At 37.5% G+C, this 17,860-nt stretch overlaps 1 protein-coding gene across 1 annotated transcript; it reads right to left on the bottom strand.

Moving 5' to 3' along the window:
• Positions 1-15,453: 15,453 nt before the first annotated feature.
• Positions 15,454-16,839, bottom strand: LOC126700864 (MDIS1-interacting receptor like kinase 2-like). The gene has a single exon (XM_050399042.1). The coding sequence runs from the start codon at positions 16,837-16,839 to the stop codon at positions 15,454-15,456; it is 1,386 nt and encodes a 461-aa protein (XP_050254999.1).
• Between the last annotated feature and the right edge of the window lie 1,021 nt (positions 16,840-17,860).

Genomic DNA, 17,860 nt, shown 5'->3' with positions numbered 1-17,860 from the left:
GCGGCGTCAAATACTAATAGTAAAGCACTTAACGCAATTTTTTGTGATGTGTCCCCAGATGAATTCCATCAGATTTCTCATATCACCGTTGCCCAGGAAGCATGGCAGATTTTGGAAACCACTTATGAGGGTACAAAGAAAGTTAAGGACACAAAGCTACAAATGGTGACTACCTGGTTTGAGGAGCTCAAGATGAGTGAGGATGAGTCCTTTGACTCGTTCTATACTAAACTAAATGAAGTGGTCATCGGCAAGTTTAACTTGGGAGAGAAAACGGAGGACTTGAAAGTTGTAAGAAAAATTCTTCGTTTGTTGCCGGAGAGCTTCTGTGCAAAGGTGACTACAATTGAGGAGATCAAAGACCTTGATGAAATCAAAGTCCAAGAGCTGATTGGTTCTCTCCAAACGTATGAACTTTCATTACCAAATCAAAGAAAGAGCAAACCATTGGCTCTTAAGAAAATAAATGAAAGGGTAGAAGGTCATGGTTCATCAGATGAGGATGCAGTAGAAAAGGATGTTGCCTACCTTGTAAAGAATTTTCAAAAATTTTAAAGTTCAAGAACAGTGAGAAATTTGTTGATAAAGGGAAATTCATGAGTTCCGGAAAGGAGAAGAAAGACTTCAAAAAGAGAGAAGGGAAGGAGTCCCAATCCACACAAGTAGTCACTTGTTTTGAGTGTAATGGACAGAGCCATTTCAAAAAGGAATGTCCTAATTATCTAAGATTGAAGGGCAAGGTGTATGCCACCACTCTTAGTGATTCAGATTCCTCCACCTCTGATTCGAAGGATAGTTGTGATAAAGAAGAGAATTTCTCAATATTCATGACTGTTGCTCATGTTAAATCTTCGGAGGACTTGAATTTGCTTGTGGAAGTGCTTGGGGAGCATAGTGATGAGGAATTCATGGGAATTGTAGAAGAATCAGATGCTGAAGAAGATGAAGATACAGCTGGTCTTAAAGAGAACTATAATTCTCTACTTAAGAAGTCAGGAGAATATGCAAAGGTAGTCAAGACAGTTGTGAAAAAGATGAAGAAAGCTGAGGAGAACTATAAAAGTCTTCTAGTGAGATATAAGGAGGCCAAGTGTGAGATAGAGACGCTAAATGGCGAGCTAACCGAAGCTTACACCAAGGTAAAATTCCTCGAGCTTGAGGTGGTTCAAGCAAATGCCAAGGTAGAGCAAGTCTCTACAAAGAAGCTTAATGATGTCCTTTCCTCTCAAAAGACCTTCTCCGACAAAATCGGATTGGATACACTGGAGAAAGTAGTTCAACTATGAACATATCCAAAGAAGTGAAGTTTGTGAAGGCCAAAGAGCCGGTTGTAGTTGCCCCTACTGTTGAAAAGGCAAATGCTGAGAAGAAGAAGAATGTAACTAACCAGCGGGTGTTGAACAAGCCCCGTAATCAATCTAAGGGTCAGGTTTGAAGTCAGAGCAAAATCTCTTCCACGATCGCAAAGAGGTCCTAGAACGAATCATGTGTGTCATCACTGCGGACTTCAAAGGCACACCCGACCTAATTGTCATAAGCTGAGAGTATTAAGGAATGCTAGTGATCAAAGGTCAAGAAGGCCAAGAAATGACAAGTGGAATTGGGCTGTGGAGCCATCAAGAGATCGAAATGTTGATCCTGGAATGATGGACGTGATAAAAATGATTGGTTCATTCACCAACTGCTTGGAAAGCTTCACTAGAAGGTTTGAAAGTCCTAACTCTCGTACCCAATCCTATAAGGATATCACCCCAAACGCATGTGACATGTGGGTGATGAAGGGTACTCATGCATAAGCATTACCATATGTCCATACATTAATACTTCTTATGTTGTGTGACTGTTGGTTTGATTATTGATTATGAGAATTGAAAATTGTTTGTTTGTTTTTTTTTTATTTTTTATTTTTACATTGTTGCTTCTAATCAATCTTTTCCTTCTTGTGTGTCAAAAATCCAAAAACCACATAAAAAGTAGAAAATCTAAAAAGATTGATCGACTTTGTTGAGTTTTGTCTTAAAATATGTTTTACCTTGTACCTTTGTGTAAATGGCTTCGAGCATCTTCGAGCATACCTTGTTTCCTATGCACTCATATTATTGTAGGAGAAATCTTGAAATCTATGTGAATGTTGTAAATAGATCTTCAACCTTGTCATGAATGATTAGTGAATAGTTTTGTTGATCTTGAGACATGCATAGAATTGTGTCTATATATCTTCCCACTTTTTATTTTATTGTTTTTGCTAAAAGAGCTCTCCAAATGTAAATCTCCAAACGAAAAGAGATATTGAGTTGCAAAAGTTTGTCGCACATACTAGTATTTGACTAGGAAAAAGGGAAAAACCAAAAATTAAAAAATTGTATGATGCCAAAAAGCCAAAGGCTAACTCATCAATGTGAAATATCAAAAATTTCAGGCATCAATCTCATAATGAGATGTGTTGATTCAAAAAGATCAAATGTTATGTCAAACATGGAGCCAAATGAAAAGCTTCAAAGATATTGTACTCAAGCCTTTGTAGGAGGTCATATATACATATTTCTATAATTGAGATAGATCACATTATCTAGTGCTAATTGTGTATGCCTTGATTGAATTGATCATTGAAGTTTCACATTAGACTAAGGACTATCTCATCTTTGATATACACACACAACACACATGTCTATGATCAATGAATGCCATATTCATTCATGTGATTGTACTTGACTAAATGTGTTTTCACATGTTCAATCTTTGTTGATCAATCACAAAATTTTTTTTTGAGTGTTTTAGTTGTTTTTGGAAAGTACTTTGTTTTTTCAAAAATTGTCAAAAATTTCAAAAATTGTATTGCCTTGTTTTGGCGACTCAGTCACGGGTAAAACCAGTATGCCCCAGTCGCGACAGAGATTTTTCGCGACTCACTGGCGACTCATTGGTGGGTAAATGCTTCAGTCACGAAAAAGACTAAGAATATTTTTCAAAATTTGGAATTTCTTGTTTTTCGCGGCTCAGGGTGGAAGGTCCAATTGCGAGAGGTACACAGAGATATTCACGGCTCAGTTCGCGACTCTCTCGCGAGTGGAACTTCCAGTTGCGAAAAACACTTAGAAATTTTTTTCAAAAGTTTTCTTTCAAGTGTTCTGGCAGCTGGTCTTGGTGACTTGCACACGACTTGTGTCAGTCAGGAAAATCGCATGTTTTGCACAAAATGGGTCAGTTTTTAAACTTTTTCAGTTTTCCCTCGAACATTTCTGACTGTTCATCTCTCTCAAACAAATTTCCATTTTGAATCATATCATTCTCAAATCTTCAAGAAAAAGGTATGGGTTTTCTCTCTCTCACTACATATTTCATGTTTTGAGCTTTGTTTTCTTGGATTTGTGATTCTTTACTGAGTTTTGTGATATCTGTGGTTTTGGCTATGGGATGGGTTCAAGTTTGTTGAGTTTGGGTGTTTGGGCTTTGTTGATCTTGTTTCTAGGAAGCTTAATATGGTCACTTTTATGTTTCATTTCACTATTAGAGTTTATAACCGGATCTATGATGATTGGTTATTCTCATACCCATGATTATTGGTCACATTGTCATATGATATATTTTTTTTTGGGTAATATACTATGTTTTTGTTTTGTGTGTGTGTGTGTGTGTGTTTCTTTTTCAATTTGGTTAAGCTCTGTTTGTTGGGTTATAATGTCTTGTCTGATTGTTGCTATAGTTTCTTGTTCTCATGAATGCTGCTATTGCCTTGAGGATACTGTTTGCTCTGTGGTGGTTTGATCAGATAATAATCATTTAGATATGTCTCATAGACATATATATTTTTTGGGATAAATGTGGTATTCAATACCTCAATTCAACAAAGTAGTAGTTGTTGCATTTTGTGTTTGGGATTGTGACCTAGAATGTTTGTGTTTGAGCTGTTGTGTTAATAGGTTGTTCTATTCCTCTTTGTTTTAAGCTTTCTCTTTCAACACTTGCCTCTGAACTGTGTCTTGATTAAGTGTTTTGGTGCTATATTTTTAACAATAACATGTTACTAATGCTCTGAGTGTTCATCTATTGTGCTCTGTATTGTGGCCTTTTCTTCTTGTTCACAGATGGCCCCTTCTCCTACAAAGAAGAAGACTCCTGCTAAGAAAGCTGACAAAAGGTTGAATATGGACCATAACTTATTTAGGTCGGTTCAACACTTTGATAGATATAGGGATTCTCTCTTGAGGGGAACCATCATTCAGGAAAGATTTGTTGACTTAGGGGATTTGAAGGACACCTTCATTCCAAGTTGTTTTGAGGGCAGAGGATGGGATAAATTGTTAAGTGACCTTCCTGCTGTCTATGAGCCTTTAATCAGAGAATTCTATGCAAATGCTGTGATAAAGAAGGATGATTTGAGTTGTTGGGTTCAAAGAAAGGAATTCACCATAGATGCCCATGACATTGATGATGTGCTAGGGCTTGAAGGATTAGAGGACCATGACTTCACAAACTACAAGGATAGGATGCTCTCTATAGAAACTATCCAAACTCGCATTGGTGGACAAAGAGAAGGGAGATGCCTCAACACTACAGCATTTCCAGCTGACATGAGGTGCTTAACCACCATCATGATGTTCAATCTATACCCTATGAGGAAGCTGACTACAATCAACAATGCCAGAGCTATCTTCCTCATGGAACTTAAAGAGAAAACATTCATTGACATCAGCTCTCACATCTTTGACACTATTGTAGATGAGACTAAAACCACCTCTAGGCCCAAGCTGATCTTTCCTAGCCTTCTTATGAGGCTTTTTAGAGCAAAAGGTGTTGAAATCCTTCAAGATATCAGCCTCATGCCTACACCCTCAGCCATCAACAAGTTAACCATCATTAGGATACAAGTCCGTCTTCCAGGTGATGAAGAGGAAGGTGATCAAGGTAAAGGTGACCAAACGCTGGAGATTGAGACAGTGACTACAGGACAAACTTCAACACCCAGAAGCCGTAGCAAGAGGAGCAGAGCTTCAACCTCACCAGAGGTCCCTCTTGATGAATTTCAGATCATCCTAGAGAGGATTGATGGACTCAGAGAAGTCCAAACTGAGCATACTGACAGGATGGCAGCACTTCAGGATCAGCTCAACATACTTTAGCCAAGTTTAATAGCTTTAGCCACTAGCAATGACCCTTTGGTCATTCCGGTCAAAAAGGGGGAGAAGTTTTGAGGGACAGCTCTTGAGGGGGAGTGCCATTTTAAGAGGGAGCTTGTCACAAACAGTGTTTCTTTTCAGTTTATGTCTTAGATTAACTTTATGTTTATTATAGTTTATGGATTTGATATGTCAAAACACTTGGGTTATTGTTTTGGTTTTAAACTCACGGATCTATTTTAAAACAATTCATGTTACTTTGGTTTGTTAATATTTAAAGTTGTTATTCAGTATGTTTATGTTTGTGCCCATGTTGCTTTTGTAAGCTTTTAGGGTTTGTTTCCATGATTTGTAGGCTTTTATGGTTTGTACCTTGCTTATGAAGCCTTTTTATTTTGCTGTCTAATACTTCTAGTTAAATGTTATGCATTTTTTTTTTAAGTATTCTCACTCTTGTGTCCTCGTAGGATTTTGTTCCTAGATGCATATACTTTATGTATTGTGCATTGGTTGAGTGTTGGGCATGCAAGTGATTTGCATTGAGCTTATTGGCTTGTATGTCCGGATGTTCATTCCAAGTGTGAATGAGCATTGTGGTCATTATTTTATAGTGATTGCCTATTTGGTCAAGCCTTGGTTTATTTCTCATTCCATTTTGCTTGATCGCATTGTGTTTGCCTCATATGCAATTACAAGTTTTTCTACATACAATGATGATATTGTGTTGTTATGTTTCAGGAGATTCTTGTTCATATGATTCAAGAGCTTATCAGATTCTAGAGTTAGGTGTGAGTGAGTTTTGTTCAACTGTTCCCAACTCACATGTTAAGTCTAGAGTTTGTTTTAGGGTTTTGTCACGGAATAGCCAAAGGGGGAGATTGTTGGCTTTATTCCGTGCCAAATTTGCTTGTATTTTAGCAATTAGTAACCCTGTATTTAGGTGGGAATTATTTGAGGGTAGTGAGTGAGAGAGTGTGAAGATATGTTCAAGATTGTGCAAGGATGCAGAGACTTGCGGCTGGACTCGCGGGTGACTTGCGGCTGGCAAGCCGCCAAAGTTGGCACACATACGGAGCATGCAGGGGAGTTGAAGAGTCATGCCAGTTTTTGCACTACAGGACAAAAGTCCCAAGCTGGCCAGGCCGTTAACTCGCAGCTTGAACTCGCGACTTAGTCCAGTCGCGAGGTCAAGTTGCCAAGCCACCCTGTTTAGGAAAAACTGACTTTTCACATTCCTTCTCACCCTATTATATATATACCCTTATACCCACGATATTTAGAGAGCTTCTAGAGAGAATTTTGAGAGAGAAACCCTAAAGAAAAACAAGATTGATTTACCCACAATCTTCACATAGAGACTCTTCAAATTCCTCTACTCTCTTCCTCTCCATTGTCAAATCCTTGAGAGGTACATTACCAAAACCTTTTCTCACCATACTCATATCTGTGAGGAGGCCATTTGGTGTTTGGGAAGCAGTTAAGAAGGGACCAATTTCATATTGGTTGATGCTATGGTCAAGTAGCGGAATCTGGCAAGCTAATGAAGAAATAGTTTCGGCGTAACCTCGTTGGAGTAGGAGCTTAGAGGACTTAGGTACATTGGGTAGATTAGGCTTGGAGGGTCTTCTACTGTTCATGTATCCCAACTATATTCTTTAGTGGATTGTTTACCGCTTGGAGGGCGGTGGAGGGGTTTTACGCCGAGGGCTTCGGTTTCCTCTTCAATAACACATCGAGTGTTGTCCTTATGTTTGCATCTCTTTTCCCTTAATCTTTTCCATTTAATTTCTGCTGTGAATGTGATTTTATTTGGTCTAGATGGTTTATCAATTATGTATTAAGCCTATGTTAATTTTCCGCACATTAATTGTTTGATATTAAGCTTGAATTGGTATTTTGTAAATTGGGGGTCTAAACGTTCAAGGTGTTTTATACACTTATTGAACTTTCAGATTATATAGCATTCCTAACAATTTACCATATCCTTGCTTGTCCTGGTGAGACTGTGTAGCCCTAGGAAAGTGGATTTGGAGTTGATAATAGTTGAGAAACCATGTGCACAGTTGGTCTACATTCTGGATTAGCATGCAAGCATGCAATTGCCAGCTTTGTGACCATCAGTTGACTCTTAAACTAAACTATGGGAGGTGGAAGGAGTATGTCTAACAAATATTTCAACAATAATGAAAGGTCAAATAGTGTAAAAACACCTTTGAACGTTTAGACCCCCAATTTACAAATTACCAATTCAAGCTTTATATCAAACAATTAATGTACGGAACATGAACAAAAGCTTAATACAGAATTGATAAACAATCTATGCCAATTAAAATCACATCCATAGCAAAAAATAAAAGGAAAAGATAAAGGGAAGAGAGATGCAAATGCAAGGACAACACACGATGTGTTATCGAAGAGGAAACCGAAGCCTTCGGTGTAAAACCTCTCCGCCGTCCTCCAAGCGGTAAACAATCCACTAGAAAATGTAGTTGGGATACATGAACAGCAATAGACCCTCCAAGCCTAATCTACCCAGTGTACCTAAGCCCTCTAAGCTTCTTGCTCCAACGAAGTTGTGCCGAACCTATTTCTTTTCTAGCTTCCCGGATTCCGCTACTTGACCATAGCATCAACCAATGTAAATTGGCTCCTTCCTAACTGCTTCCCAGAACACCAAACATCCCTCTCACAGTAATGGATATGGTGAGAAAATGTTTTGGTAAAATGCCTCTCAAGAGTTTAACAATAGAGGGGAATAGAGTTGAGGAATTTGAAAAGACTCTTATGTAAAGATTGTAGATGAATCAATCTTGTTTTACTTTAGGGTTTCCCTCTTAAAATTCTCTCTAGAAGCTCTCTATCTTTCGTGGGTATAAGGGGTATTTATACTAGGGTGAGAATGAAATGTGAAACGTCAGGTTTTTCAAAACAGGGCTTGCTCGCAGCTTGGCCTCGCGACTTGACTGAGTTGCAAGATCCAGTCACGAGATAACAGAACGGCCAGTTGTCCTATTTTGTCCTGTAGTGCTCCAGCTAGCATGACGCTTCAACTTCTGGCATGCTTGGCACGTGTGCTGCTTCTGGTGGTTTACAGCCGCGAGTCACCCGCGAGATCCAGCCGCGAGACTCTATTTTCTTGCACACTCTTGAGCATTCAATACTCTATCTCACTCACTACCCTTAGAACAAACCCACCTAAATACAGGGTTACTAAATGCTGAAATACAAGCAAATTTGGCACGGAATAAAGCCAACAAGATGGTTGATTAAATTCAACCTTACAAATAAATTCTCCCCCACATCTGAAGCAGATAGAATTGGGATCATTTCACCCAGATGTCTTCCTTTGATCTCTTTAATAGCAAAAGCTCCAAAGCTATAGATATTGCATTTCTCAATTATCTTTATTTGTATAAGCAAGCTCTGCAAACAAATAGAATATCATGCCAATATTTTCATATGCTCTTTGTTCAACATTAGTTAAAAATATATTACCTGGTGCAACATATCCTATGTGCCAGCAAGTGAAGTCCAATTGGACTTCAAAATTGGAATTTCTTCACTACCACTATGTTCCTTGATATTAGACTTGCTTTGTAAATGGTTCCATGCCATCCCTTCCCAATGCAAAACATAGAATCAAAACCCTTGGTTGTTTCAAGGATTTCCTTGTACATTACTCTTCCATCAAAAGTTGATATCGAAAAGACCTTTTAATTGTGCATGTTATTTGTTCAATTTGCATGTCGATTGTTCCTTTTTCTTTGTAAAAAGAAGAAGAATATTCCAATGAATGCCAATACAAGTAAAAGTGTTCCTAAAAGAGGGAAAATGATTAACAAAATGACTTTATGTCCCTCATTCAGAATATGTTTTTCTTCCACACAAGTTTGCAATCCTTTATTTCCTTCTTAGGCTTCTGTTGTAGTATCTTGAAATGATTTGCTATTGAGAAGAGGACCTTTCAATTCATTGTAGGATATGTTCTTGTTGGGGAGATAAACACCTTGGGGAGACTCCTTGAATAGTTAATATAATATAAGCTCAACTGTGGACATCACTTAACCCAAAAGGCCTAAGCCCTATAGGTATGAGCTCATCTATGTTATATTAACCACTTATTATTCTCATCATTATTCAATGTGAATCTCCACTCACATGTGAACATCCAATATGATATACAACAAGCCATGCATTTCTTCAAAAGAAGTGGGAATTAAACCATAGAGATATTGTGGGAGAAGTTCAGTAGCTCCAAGCTTTGTAAATTTCCACTTTGGAAAGATATCTCTCCCTTAAGCGAGTTATAGCTCAAATCTAGTTGGGACAAGTGTGCTAAATTATACAAATCAACTGGAATGCCTTGGCTAAACTTGTTGTTGCTCATATTCAAGTAGTTTAGCTTCAAAAGTTCCCTATATATCTGGGGATTGAGTTAGTGATTGTTGGCAGATAGATCTAGATACTCAGGTTTTGTTAATGATCCAAGCACTAGAGGTATATCCCATGAAAATTGATTTCCATTCAACATCAACTTCAACAAAGAAGTCAACTTTCCAAATTACTTTGGAAGCTTCCCAACTAATCAATTATAAGAAAGATCAAGTAATAGAAGTTGAGTTGAATCTCCCATTTCAAGTAGTATGCTACCAGTAATATTGTTCCCAACAATCTGTAAGGCGGTTAGTTGTGGGCATCGACTCCAATTGTGTGAGATTTTACCATAAAATCTATTGTAACTTAGGTCCATGCATCGCAGGTTTCTATAGACACTGAAATCTTTAGATACATTTCCAAAGAGTTGGTTTCTTTCAAGGCGGACTCTAAATAAGCTTGTACAATTTCTCAAGGTTTTGGATATTGGACCTATAAGTTGGTTGTTGAAGGTAGTAATGTTTTGAAGGTTTGTATCTAGTTGTAGCACTGCTAATTGAGAAGTCTATGTTAATTGGCTTTATTCAGTGACAAATTTGTATGTATTTATTTTCAGTTTTAATGTATCTTTCTAGGACTTAATTATATTTGGGGTAGAAGTACTTGAGCCTCATCTACTGTTTGGAAAGCTGCATTCAGAGTCATCTCGCAATCTCAGGCAACCTTCTTTGCCCGCGAGTGACATGTGGCAAAATTTCAGAATTAGAATGATGACTAAGCAAGTTATGATCATCTTGCAAATAGCCAAGTCGCATCAAGCTCGCGAGTTGCAAGCGGTCAATATACTCTGCTCTTTGTACATTTCTGGCCACTGTGATTATGCTAGCACACACCTTCACAACTTCTGTGCATGGCTAGGCCTTTCAGATAAGGGTCTTAACAAACCCTAGAACATAAGTTCAATATCCAAGAGGCCAACGCTTGCAAGAAAAGAGAGATCTTTTAGTTTTGAGCAAAAATAACTCTATCATCTTTTTCCTATCTCTTTCAATCATTGATTAAGATTTTGTATTCCTTCATCTCATCCACACACAGACCCTATGAGTTGAGTGAAGGTCCTTAGAAACTTGAGAAGTCACTTTCAAAATCCAATTCATGTTGGTGGGCTTTCCCTTGATGCTTCAATTGAGGTTCTTTGGTAAGGTAGAAAGAGAAAGGACTCGATGAAGTTGATTGCTAGCTGGAGCTTGGAGGGCTCAAGTATACTTAGGCTTATAGACTTGGATAGTTCATAATGATCTATTGTACAACAACTATCTTGTGTAGTGGAGATTTCCAACGGGTGGTCCACCGGGGGGGGGGGGGGGTGTTCCGCTCGGGGTTTTGGGTTTTCCTCTTCCAAAACACTTTTTGGTGTTTAGTTGTGGTTTGTTTGTTGTTTACCCTCTTTTTGTATTGCTCTATATGACATGCTTTGTGTAGCTTAGTTCTTGGTGTATGGAAATTGGTTATTCAATTATACTTGGACTAATTCATTAGTTTAGCTTAAAAGTGATCTAGTTGTAATTGGCATGGTTAGGGTTCTAAATATTTTGCTAGGTTTGCTTTAAAATCTTTCACTAGCTTCATCAAATTTCCTATCTCTTAAGGAATGGGACCAGAAAGTTGGTTTTTACGGAGGAATAAAACTTCTATGTTCCTCAAATTGCCCAAGAATAATGGAATGTTACCATTTAACTAATTGTTGTCTAGTTGAAGACTTATCATGGATTTCAATCTCCTAATGATATGAAAATTGAGCTTGAGAGGTTATTACACTGAAAGCTTAAAGAGAAAAGAGACTCCAGATTCCCTATTTCTAGGGGGATGGAGCTAGAGAGCTGATTTTCATACATATGCAACCATGTAAGCTTTTCTAAGCTTCTAATACTAGAAGGAATTAGACCTATTAGGCTATTGTTGTTCATGTCAAGTTCAACTAACTTGGAGAGGTTTCCTATTTCCCTAGGAGCAAAACCATATATTTGATTATCATATGAGTACAAATAAACTAAGTTACTTAGATTACCTAAAGAAGAAGTAATGGAACATGAAAGGAAATTATCATTGAAAAACAAGTAGACCAGGATGCTCAAATTGCCTAAAGATGCAGGAATGCAGCCATGAAGATGGTTGGCATACAAAGAAAGGGCATTGAGAGACTTTAACTGATCTATTTCTGGAGTAATTGAGCCGTTTAACTAATTTTTAGCTAAATCTAACACCTCAAGATTGGTCAGTAGTCCAATCTATGGTGGGATTTCCCCTAGAACTTATTAAATGACAGATCAAGGTGTGTGAGTTTGGACAGTTTACTAATTTCAATAGGGATTGTACCAAAGAGTTCATTCATGCTGAGATCAAAGAATTGCAAGGTTGGGAAGAGATGAGAATGAAAATCCATGAAGCGTACCTTCCAAGCCTGAGTTAGTCATGTTTAAGCCAATAACACTTCCTGCTTGGTTGCAAGAAATGCCTAACCAACTGCATGGGATTGAGCTCGTATTTTGATTGTTTGAAGAATTGGTTGCATAATTACGGAGATTCCATGAAAGCAGGGGTGGCTGGGTTTCATTTCGAAGACTGGCTTTCCAATTGAGTAGAGCATCTGCCTCTTCATTCACCTAAAAAGAAGCAACATTGAATGAGGAATGTAACATGGCCAACGTTACTAGAGAAAAGAGGGAAAACACTTTTTTCAAGCTAGTGAATACCATGGGGCTTTGTTTTACAAGTTGCAAACTAGTTCAGAATTCTTTTTTTTGGGAGAAGAATTCTATTTAAAATGTCTAAGTCTCCCCACACTATTTATAAGTTTAAGATTTGGTTGTGTCTTGTGCAATCAGTTCTCACAATGAATCGAGAAAGAAAAAAAAGGATTTGATACAATGGGATCATTGAATTTACAGTTCTTCTAATTTAATCTTGTATATCATGATACAAGTGTTCCGTTGGATTATTATTATTATTTTTTTATCTTATTTGATCTTGTATTTTTATGTTTTTTTTTTCTTTTTTTGGAGGAGAGAGACATAAAAGTGGAACAAAATTACATATTTAATCTTGTTTTTAATAGAGGTAGGTTATGAAAATCTAACTGAGCTAATCTCAGGTGGATAAAGTATCAAATTTCAAATCACATGTAGACAACTTAAATTTTGGCCAAAGTATAGGTGGGTAAGTTGTAATTTTCCCTTAATAAAATAAAGGAAAATGTTCAGCTCCAACCGCCAACAGGAAGATGACATGTGTCTTGGTATGTGCATAAGAATAAATGTTATCTTTCTATTGGTGGTTGGGGCAAACTTTTATCCTAAAATAAATACTTTATGTAGCAATCTTGACTAAACTAATTTCTAAAGAGGCTAAGTATAAGGAGGTTAAAGAAAATATGATATCTTTCACAATTTATAGCAGAGTTTTATTTTATTTTATTTTATTTTTGAGATGTTATTGTAGAGATTAGGTATATCTTTTCTGATTGAAAAATAATCCACTTTTGAGTTTTGACCCCAATTACGGCTAATAACCAATTTTAAACAATTTCCACAGTTAAGTCCGATTAATTGATTAGCCAATAGATTAATTGCACGGATATGCAACACAAAACAGCAAATCCAACAAACTCACACACCCAATTGTGTATGTTGAGGTTTGATTCAATTTCAGTCTAATTCAACACTATTAAGTTCTTTATCCACTGTACATTTGTTAGAAATCTAGCTAAACCAGCAATTAAACCAGTGGATTTAAAGAAGATATGCAGAAGATGACTTGTGCGACGTGTAGCTTAGGCTCATTGATGTTTTCTACTTCAATTCGTATAAGTGTAATATTTTGTACATGTGTAGATCACGTGATTCTTTAAGTCCTTGATACACATTACTACATAAGCGAAAAAACGGTAAGGAAGGTTGTTAGATTCGTTTTTCTGTCTTTGCTTAGTCTCTTTTGCTCTGTTTCAAGTGTATATAGAGCACCTTGATGTATTTTATTCCGGCTAATATGTTAGGTTCTAAGAAATTAGGAACTAATGTATTAGAACTTCAATTTGTATTATGTTGGCAAACCATGATCAAAACATAGAGTCTAGGTTTAGGCTTGCTCAAAGTATGTTTATTTGTGAAATTAGAATCGAGTGATTGCAGAATTTATTGGACTAAATCTGCAAGGCTCGATCGATCGAAAATTAGACTCGATCGATCGAACCACGTGCAGATTTATTTTTCTGCAGAGTTCCAGTTCAGCCCAAACTCTACTTAAATGTATTAGGGTTCAAGTAAAACTCTCCTATATATAAGGAAAACCCTAGAACGTTTTTTAAAGTTGTTTTTAGAGAGATTAGAGTGCCTCTTGTGCCTCTTTTTGTATTTAGGGTTTTGTACCCAAAGGTTCTCTAAAGGTTGCTCATATTGCGGTTTGTGTAAATCTCTTGTGAGATCTAGAGGAGCTTTCCTTTACACAAACTTAGGGTTTTCAAGGAGGAGATATTTTCTACACCTTGATGATCAATTCAGTTGCTGTTATTAAAGCTTAAAGAATACACAAGCGGGGGTGCTTGTAGCTGGTGGGAATCCAAGAAAGAAGGAGTCCGTGGATTCAGAGCTCGCACGTGGTCGTGTCAGTAAGTTCTACTGGTTAGTAGCATTAGAAAGTCGAGCGAGGGTGCTTGTAAGTCCTTTTGTATGAACTTCGATTCTTTCAAGATAGTGGATTCAAGTTTACCTTGAGGATAGTTAGGTCAAATCCTCCCCAGGTTTTTACCGGTTTGGTTTCCTGGGTGATCATATCTTGTGTTATTTATTTTCCGCTGCTTTACATGATTTGATCTTTATTATTGTGATAACCTAGACTTGTTTAATTGGACTAAGTAACAACTTGGCTAATTACCTAGGTTTAATCAATTGTTTAAGGGGTCTAAAAACTAACATAATCAATAAAATTACTCAACAAGTTTCTTTCACAATAGCTCTTTAAACTACAATTTTTGGTCTATCTATCTCTAATGACAATGACATCTTGCAGACGAGAATTGTTACCATCAGTTATTGACAATTGGCTTGCAAACAAAGCGCAAACTATAATTAAAATTTTTCCATCTACCCTTTTATATGCCTCAGTTGGAATATAAAGGACTAAAACAAAAAGATCACCATTAATCTCTTTTTTACTACATTTGAATTATTTATGCATATACCAAAATAGCCAATCAAAAATGTACAATCACAATGCCCTTAAATCTGTGTTTCCAGCAGCACATTATTAATACTTGTACGTAATTAAAGATCTGCTCAGCAGCATAAATTTGACAAAATGTAGTGTCCCATAAAATTCATGTTCTTTCATGTTCTTTCTTGTCCTAGTCAGAGTCGGACTGTGGATGGCTTTAAGAAAGTGTACTTCAGCTTGATAACACTCGAGAGACCAAGTGCATCGTTGGTCTAGATTCTGGATTCGCTCGCAAGCATTCAATTGCCAACTTTATGATGAGTATCAGTTGATTCTTAGCCTGCAGCATGGGAGGTGGAATGCGTAGGTCAAACAAATCTTTCAACAAAATATTCTCCTCCACAGATGAAGCTGATAGAATGGAGGTGATTACACCAGGATGCCTTCCTTTGATCACATCAATAGACAAAACTCCAAAGCTAAACACATCGCATTTCTCAGTTATCTTCATGGTATAGGCAAGCTCTAAAAAATAGCAGAATATTATGCCAATGTATTAATATAATCTATGTTCTATAATGATTGAAGAAATAAGAATATTACCTGGTGCAACATATCCATATGTGCCAGCAAATGAAGTCCAATTGGATGAGTCTTGATTAAGAAGCTTAGCTATGCCAAAGTCTAAAACATGAGCCTCGTAAGCAAAACATTTTTGCTTGATATGTCCCTGTGAACAATTGGTGGTGAGCAATCATGGTGCATGTAAGATAGAACATGAGCCAAAACTTTTGATGATATTCATCCTCTTATTCCAGTCCAACTTCTTTGCTCCTCCATCACTGCTCAAAATTGTGGCCAAGCTACCCCTTTGAAAGTACTCATAAATCAAAATCGAGTGTTGTGATTGTGAACAAAAGCCATGCAATTTTACAATGTTTTGGTGGCGTATTTCTGTTAATGCCCTTATCTCATTGAAGAACTCTTTTTGTTGTACAATCTCACCATCAGACAAGGATTGGAGTTTCTTTACTGCCATTGTGTTTCCTGATGTTAGAGTTGCTTTATACACGGTTCCATGTTTTCCCTTCCCAATACAAAACATATCATCAAAACCCTGTGTTGCTTCAATGATTTCCTTGTACATTGCTTTTCCATCAAAAGTTGATATCGAAAACACTTTTTCATTGTATGTGTTAGTCGTTTGATCTATATGAGGGTCCTTCATATTTCTTTGCAAAATGAGGAAAACTCCAAGAAACATCAATACAAGTGATAGTGTTCCAAAAAGAGGGAAAATGATTAACAAAAAGATTTTGGGTCCCGTCTTTGAAGCTGGTCTTCCTACCATACAGGGTTGCAATCCTGTAACATTTCCACACAACCTTTTATTTCCTCGTAGTGCTTCTATGCAAGCATCTTGAAATGCTTTGGTATTGGAAAGAGGGCCCTCCAACTTATTATAGGATATGTTCACAGATGAAAAACCATGCATCTCTTCGAAAGCAATTGGAATAAAACTAGAGAGGTTATTGTGGGAGAAATTCAACATCTCCAAGCTTTGAAGAGTGCCAATTTGTGAAGGTATCTTTCCTTCGAGCGAGTTATGACTCAAATCTAGCTTAGACAAATGAGCTAATTTACAAATTTCAACTGGAATATCATTGCAAAACTTGTTGTTGCTCATATTCAAATAGTTTAGTTTCAAAAAGCTCCCTATAATTCCGGGGATTGAGTTGTCAAATCTATTACTGGATAGATCCAGATACTCAAGATTTGTCAATGATCCAAGCTCTGGAGATATATCACCAGAAAGTTGGTTTCCATTCAACTTCAATTTCAACAAAGAAGTCAACTTCCCAAATTCCTTTGGTAGCTTCCCAACCAACCGATTATAAGAAAGATCAAGTACATGGAGTTGAGTGAAGTTTCCAATTTCAGGTGGTATGCCATCACCAATACCATTCCTAGAAATCTGCAGGGTGCCTAGTTGCGGGCACCTACTCCAACTATGAGAAATTTCACCAGAAAAGCTATTGTAACTTAGATCCATGTATTGCAGGTTTCTATAAACACCAAAATCTTCAGATAAATTCCCAAAGAGTTGGTTTTGTTCAAGGCGGACTATAATTAAACTCATGCAAGTCTTCAAGGTTTTTGGTATTGGACCTATGAGATGGTTGTCATATGCAGAAAAGTTTTGGAGAGATCCACTTTGGCATAAGTTTTGAGGCAAAGAACCAGTAAAATGGTTTGTACTCAACTGCAACGTAGTCAGCTTTGTGAGATTTCCTATCTCTTGAGGAATAGGACTGCAAAATTGGTTATCATGGAGGAATAGACCTACTAAGTATCTTAAAATTTAGGGATGGCAATTTTGGCCCGACCCGCAGGTATCCGACCCGGCCCGGCCCGACCCTAATGGGCCGGGTTTTACCCGGTCCGATTAGGAATAGGGTCGGGTATGGGTCTTTAAAAAAAAAAAAACCCGAAGCGAATCCGGGTCGGGTCCGGTGAAAAAACCAGAAACCTGACCCGTTTAAAACCCAGTACCCTAAATTACTAAAATACCCTCTATATATATAAACCTATAATTCTAACCCTAAATCCCTGACCTGGTATTCCCCAAATTACTCAGCCTCCCTCACTCAGCTCTCCCTCACTCCGACCGGCTCTCTCTTACTCCACAGCCCATCTCCAGTCACCGGTTCTCCCTCACTCCGCAGCTCATCTCCAGGTTTATGTCACCGGTTCCTTTTTTTTTTTTTTTTTTTTTTTTTGTTGTTGTTGTTGTTGTAATGTTGTTGACCATCGACCAACAGGTCCGGCTCTTTCTCACTTGGCAGCTCATCTCTAGTCACCGGCTCTCCCTCACTTCGCAGCTCATCTCCAGGTTTGCGTCATCAGTTTATTATTATTATTTTTTTTTTTTGTTGTTGTTGTTGTTGTTGTTGTTGTTGTTGTTGTTGTTGTTGTAATGTTGTTGACCATCGACCAACAGGTCCAGCTCTCCCACACTCGACAGCTCATCTCTAGTCACCGGCTCTCCCTTACTCCGCAGCTCATCTCCAGGTTTGTGCTCTCACCAGTCACCGGTTCTTTTTTTTTTTTTCTTTTTTCTTTTTTGCTGTTGTAATGTTGTTGTTGTTGTTGACCGACAG

This window comes from Quercus robur, chromosome 9 (assembly GCF_932294415.1).
Source record: "Quercus robur chromosome 9, dhQueRobu3.1, whole genome shotgun sequence".
Classification (NCBI taxonomy): Eukaryota; Viridiplantae; Streptophyta; class Magnoliopsida; order Fagales; family Fagaceae; genus Quercus; species Quercus robur.
The sequence above is the reverse complement of the archived record's forward strand: the minus strand, read 5'-3'. Positions and strand labels throughout refer to the sequence as shown.

Excerpts from the sequence above, each read along its gene's own strand:
- LOC126700864 (XM_050399042.1), bottom strand. The coding sequence starts at position 16,839 with ATGAGTTTAATTATAGTCCGCCTTGAACAAAACCAACTCTTTGGGAAT.